The sequence below is a fragment of the Lycorma delicatula genome, chromosome 11, assembly GCF_047948215.1.
Source record: "Lycorma delicatula isolate Av1 chromosome 11, ASM4794821v1, whole genome shotgun sequence".
NCBI lineage: Eukaryota > Metazoa > Arthropoda > Insecta > Hemiptera > Fulgoridae > Lycorma > Lycorma delicatula.
Window position 1 is genome coordinate 40942300 of NC_134465.1, and position 6901 is coordinate 40949200.

At 26.2% G+C, this 6901-nt stretch overlaps 1 protein-coding gene across 2 annotated transcripts in view; it reads left to right on the forward strand.

Moving 5' to 3' along the window:
* The window catches only part of Cnx99A (Calnexin 99A), a 60395-nt gene extending 53734 nt beyond the window's left edge, over positions 1-6661 (forward strand). For both annotated transcript variants that reach the window (XM_075378948.1, XM_075378949.1), the window contains exon 11: positions 2779-6661. In XM_075378948.1, the coding sequence (XP_075235063.1) occupies positions 2779-2928 (150 nt within the window). In that variant the 3' untranslated portion in view covers positions 2929-6661. The remainder of the gene's footprint in view (positions 1-2778) is intronic.
* Positions 6662-6901: the final 240 nt, after the last annotated feature.

Below are 6901 nucleotides of genomic sequence, written 5' to 3' on the forward strand. Positions count from 1 at the left end.
ATAACAGAAAACTTTTAATTCAGAAATCCGATATCACGTGGAAGAGAATTGAATATTTGCAGGGAATGGCTAAGTACAGACAAACCAATGCTACAATTGTTTATTTGGATGAAACATACGTTTTAAGTTCCCATTGTTGGACTAAGTCATGGTCTGATTGTATTGTTAGGGACTTATGTGCTGATTAAAAAAGGTGACTGTTTATTAATCCTTCAGGCAGGGAGCACGTGAATGTCACACACATGTTAAGTTGTATGTATCGGCGGGTAGACGTGACAGTCTCACAGCGCGCAGTTCTTGCTTCAAAACTTCATAACATTGCCATCTTGTAATGTTTATTTGAAAAACTGGCTCTGTGTTATCACGAGGCTTCGTTTTTCCCTTCCGTGTTTTTATAACTGCGTAGGATTGCATATCGGTGATGAAATACGATTTTGTTCTACGAAGTTGAATGCTCTTCTTTCAGTCAGTTGTCAGCTGTGAGTAAATGAAAATGGCTGGGTCAAGCACGTCGCGTAATCTTAACATTGAAACAAATTATTGAATGTTTAGATGAGACGTGTGACAGTAACATTAGAATATTTGATAGTGGTAGTGAATTTGATAGTGATGTGAAGATTTTGTGCAAGAAAATCGTAATGAAAATGAAGATTCTGAACAGAGTAGTGGCGATAGTGATGACTATATTGATATACAAGTGAAGGGTACAAGAAAAGACATATTGGAGATGAGAAAAAGTGGATGAATCTTCTGCTGAAAATTTGGTTTAAATTAGTGTAATAGTTTTGAAGGTATAATTTTTTACTTTTAGTACTGCAATACAGCTGCTGGTTGGGCATTTAAATTACCAGCAGTAGTGTAGGGCTTTAAAAATTTAAATACCACCTTGAAGGGTTAATAGTAATTCATGCTGGAGGAGAAATCTGTTTTATTCCGAACGCATTACTAACTTGTAAAGCCAGTTCCATAAGTGGCAACTACTATAAAAATATGATTACAGACAATTTCATGAAATGGGCGCATGAAAAATTGATTACAAATCTTCCACCAATGTCACTATTAGTTGATAATAACCTTTATCAATACCCTTATCACAGGTATTGATAAAGCACCAAATTCTAACTTCTGGAGAAAATTCATATTCTGCATAGTTCAAAAATGTTGAAACCACAGTTATATGAATTAGTTTTTTCTCTGTTTCGCCACTGGGAATTACCATTCAGGTATTACTTCAGAGGATGAATGGAGGATGATATGTATGAGTGTAAATGAAATGTAGTCTTGTACAGAGTCAGTTCAACTATTCCTGATGTGTGGTTAACTGAAACCCAACCACCAAAGAACATCTATATCCACAATCTAGTATTCAAATTCGTACAAAAGTAACTAACTGCCTTTATTAGGACTTGAACACTGGAACTCTCAACTTCGAAATCAGCTGATTTGGGAAGACGCGTTCACCACTAAACCAACCCAGTGGGTTGAATTAGTAAAGTTACATAAAACCAAAGTATAAAATATAAATATATCTCTAAGTATAAAAATATCACTTGGATGAACTTTTGAAAAAACATGGACATCGTGTTCTTAGCTTATACAATCGAGATGGTATGGTCAGCCACAAAAAGACATTTGGCAACTCGTAACATAACATTTCTTTCACAAATTTAAAAAAAATTAACTATGAAGAAAATTAATTCAGTGAATGAAGATAACTGGAAACCCTATTGTGAAAAAATAAAAAAATATTGAAAAAGATTATGAAAAACCGGAAACGCTAATAGAGGAAATGACAAAACATTATATTATGCTTGTAGACTCTGGTAATGACAGTGACAGTGGTAGTGATTCTTTTAGCAAGAATGGTGAACTTGCTAGAAATTTGAATTAGGTGCATGAAGAAAATTCAAGTAAGCTTTTATTATTATTAAAAATTAATAATTTAGTACAAATAATTATGTATTGTTTATAATCAGTAAATGTAAATATGACATTTGTTACTTCATACAATATTGATAATAAGTAATACCTCAATTTGATATGTGGAGTTGACATTTTCAGGCCGATTAGTAATATGCATTGTGTTTGTGACGCCACAAGCTTGTACATTGGCTGGGCCAAGTATATTTCTGAATTATATTTTCTCAGTGGCTGAGTAAATATTTCTCTTTTAATTAAATTTAATTCTTCATTGTATTTTGTACCTTGTATTACTTTTTTTATTTATTTTGTCAGAATGAGTAAAATGAATATCCTTTATTAGTAAAGACTTGAATGAGATTAAAAAACCTATTTTTTGAAATTGTAAGACAGATTTTTTGGAGTATTGATTTTATTACAATAAACGTACGATTTATTCCTTCCCCCTCAAAAAAAAAACATATGATTAATGAATAATAATAAAAATATAGTTTTATATAAATTTAAAAACAGCTTACCAAATTCAAGTTTGATTTCCTCGAGTGCTTTCAGCTATTCTACCATCTTCAAGAGGAGTATAATTATGATTATTATATATAAAATTATAATTTTACATAATTAAATCTTTTATATATATATATAATTGATCGTCATTTTGTTAAAATTCATCAACAGTTAAAGTTTTAAGTGTAAGTGACTACGCCCAAATTGTAGTAGTTTCTCAATTCTCATAAGTTCTCATAACAAAAAATATGTAGTTATTTAAAAACTGTGTTAACTATTTTTAAATAACTATATTTTTAGTGACAAAATAACTTTTGTCTTAAAACTGCTAAAAAAAATATGTTATTTTTGCAGAACCCACCACAGAAAGCAACAGAACAAGTTAGTGAAAATGAAGAACAAGAAGATGATGATGATGAACAGGAAGAACAAGAAGAGGCTGTCAGCATTGGAGCCGGCGATGCGCCGTCTTCACCACGTAAACGAAGACCGAGAAAAGACTGATCACGGTCGTAGTATTATCAAACTATATATATACATATATATATATATATATATTATATACATAAAAAAAATAATAATAATGTTCATTTATTTATTATTAAATGATGAAAATAATTTCTCATTTTTGAATTTTTCGCAAAAAAAAAGAACAAGGTATGGTTATATTATAATTATTAACGTATTATTGTATCGTCATGATTGCATTCACGCTGATTTTTATTAATATCATTCATTATTAGTGTTGCAGTTAAATTGATTTCTATTTATTTCTGTTAAACTTCATAATTGTTACTCTATAGTTTGAGTTTTTGAATATTATATATGATCAATAGTATTGTACAGTCCGTAAACAACAAAATTAAATATTTTCCATTTTTTTCTTTCATTTTTTTTTACTTATGTTGTTAACATATACATATATATATTTATTTAAATAAATATTATTATTATTATATGTTTTTAAGTTCCTGAAAAAAAAATTAATCTTAAAATTATTATAAAAAAATAAGTTGTGTAATTATATTAATAGAATAGGCTTTGTTAATTAACAGTTTGTTCATTTCATTAACAATCCCATCCCCTCCACACATTTATCTCACCCCCTTGGTCATCCTATTCTTGATTATAAGGTCTGATTTCTGTTAATACACGTAGTTTCATTTTTTTCTTTTTTCTCTTTTTTTTTACGCATGTATATGTATATATGTAAAATGCTTCATACCTGTAATTCATGTAATCTAATTAGTGTACTATAATTTTTTTTCTATTTGTAATGCTAAGTTTAGTAGCACGTACAATAATACACTATTAGTATCTGTTAAGATGTATATTAAAAAAGAAAAAGGAAGAGAGAACTTAGTAATTTATGCTATAATTAAAATAACCCCTTATCATTGTTCGAGTGCTTATTTACCTGGAAGTAAAATAATTGAATATAAAATTGTCAGTACAGTGAGCACATTATGAAAATAAAATGTCTCAGATTGATTAAATCTCTGCAAAAGTACTCTTGGAGGAAAATTATTATTTTTATAATGATTAATGGATTTTTTTTTAATAATTGTGTTACGTGAAATAATAATTTTAGCATTACCTTTTATAAATATTCTTGGAAGATTTCCGGATTCTGATTTGATGAAGGAAGGAATTCATTTTTATTTATTCTTAATTTTGTTGAATTATAAAAAAAATGTGTTTCAGATCTTAAAAACTAAAAACATTTTTTTTATTAATTTCTTGTCTTAAAAAAAAAATCATAAGTCTCTCATTTGTCTACTTTAGTTTTTAGTATAATCTTTTTTTAATTTTATATTATAAAATTAATAAATGGTTTAGTCTTAGAAATGCAAAGTATAGATTTTTTTTTGTATGTATTGAATGTGGAAATTCTTGATGAAATTATGAAATTTCCTCTTTACTCTGTTAATGGAATTTACTTTTGTCTTTTAAGTAATGAGAAAAATAAACAATTTTTGCTTTTCAAATGAGTTTTGATTTGTTGGTCAATAATTTGTTTATGGTTAAAGAGTGTTGTCAGATTCATATTAATAATTTTATATAAGAGCGCGAGCTAAGTTAACTGAATTTATACTAGTGTCATCTATTTTTGGTAACAGATTTTAAAGTCTATCAGTTACCGCTTTAATACATTACTGCAATATTTACTAATGGGTAAAGAGGGATACCTTCATTAACTCTTACATATATCAATACATTCTTCATTTAGTATTGCTTTTCTTTTGTTACTAAAATAAAAGGAGATTGATGTGAATGATTAGTTTTTAAGCATTAAAGAGTATTGTGTCGGTTGGGCAGATGCAATTATTTGAATATTAAAAGTGAAATATACTGTAAAAATAGTAAATTGTTTGATTTTTTTTCAAATAATTATTTATCTTTATCTGTCAATTAAATATAATTTATAATTAGTTCAGTTATTTTGGATTATGCTAATACTTTTTTCATATGTATTTTAATATATTACTTGTATATGTATACGATTGTAATTTTAAAATTGAAAAAAATTATTATAAATAAACAAATCTCATATTCCAAATCAAGGTTATGTTAATAATTTAAAACATTATTTAATGTTATACTTGATTATATTATTTATTGATTAAAATATAAAATTCTTAAGATAAAAAAATAAAAAAATTATTTTTAATTATATATCATTTGTTTATTTTTAACTAATGTTTGTTTATACTATATGTATGAAAAAGTATAAATATTGAAAAAAAAATTGTTAAAGATTCCAAAGTGTTCAAAATAGTGAGGAAAAAAACACTTTTCATGTATTAATTTTTATGCAGAAATGAGCAAGATAGATATCAAGTTTGTCCCTACAAAAAATGCTTAAATATGTAATCTTTAAACAAGCCATGATCCTGCATATTTCATATTTTGTATAATTAGCAAAATGTGTACACATACTTATGATACTACCTTATAGTATCAGATGCACAGCTTGTATCAGTTTAAAAAAAAGGTCTAGCAACAGAAAACTTACGGCATTAGTATTATAATTGCCAGATAAAAAAATAAGTTTAACCTCATTTAGGAAAATACTAGTAGGCGATTATTTATTGTTGTTTTTATGATTGTATACTACACTAAATCGTATTGTTGGAAATTGCTAAATGTGGGTCTGTTAATTCATATATTAAAAGGTTGGTGTTAAAATAATAAGTTATTTTGAAGTTGGTCATTATGAGTATGGCATATGTTGCGATTAAAATATCAATTTAGTCTTGATTAGTAATGTCACATTAGTAATCTATGAAAGTGGACTAATTATTTATTCTTGAGTAGTAATACAATAAATATTTTACAGTACAATGTGATATTGAAAGTGTAATCTTTTCCTTGGCGAGATGTCATTGTCATCAATATTAACTTATAACAACTGATCTATCTCGCTTCTTAGTGAGTTTACAGCTGATGACAATATTTTGATAATTTTATTGTGTGTATTTTGCGTATGTTGTTGGTTTTTTTTTCTTTTTTTTACCAGATTTTCTGCTGTTGTCTAAATTTGATGTTTGTGCCATACTTGGAGTAAAGCCGTCTATATCCTTTCAATTCAGTACCCTTCATAAATAATTGCCATTATAGTTCGTATTTTCATCCACATATTTCATGAATTTTGGACGCATTAAATAAAAGTTATATAACTGAAAAATTACTTCCTATATAGTATAATACAAATATAAACTTAAGTGATATCACATTCTTGTCATTCCTACAATATCTATCATGCAATCCATTCTTGATATCATATTTTTAATGATGTAAATATTAAATATTATTTTTAATAATCAAATAATAAACTATTGGAATCGTGTTCAGTACATGAAAAGTAGTAACATATAATATTATGTTCTTTTCAATATTTATATAATTGTATTCTTCATTATATAAGATAAAATAACACAAAAGTTTATATTCAGAAAACTGTAAATTAAATTAATGTTTTTGTTTGTGTTGTAAAAAAATTACTCAAATTGCCTAACTAATGACCAATATAATTAATCTACATTAATTATTTTCACGTTTAATAATGTACTTTATAAAATAAATTTTTTTTATGTAGTACCAGTAGGAATTACAATTGTCTAGTCTTAAATAATGTATATTGCTATTAATTATTTTTATTTTAATTAAAATTATATGTATTTTAATAATATTTAAAAGAAAGAAAAAAATCAATAAAAAATGTTTTTATGTTTTATTTAGTGTGGTGTTGTTTTTCATCATTTTTTTTTAATATTGTGAAAATATTTTTTTTGTTTTTTTATTAATTGCAATTTATGAATAGTTTACCATTTTAAAAAATAATTTTTTGATAGTAAATTGATAGTGTTAGTTGGAGGGTAATAATATATTGTAACTTTGTACATAAACAAATCATTCTGATTGTCACCAGAATAATGATGATGTGACATTTTGTTCACATCATCATTCATTCGTT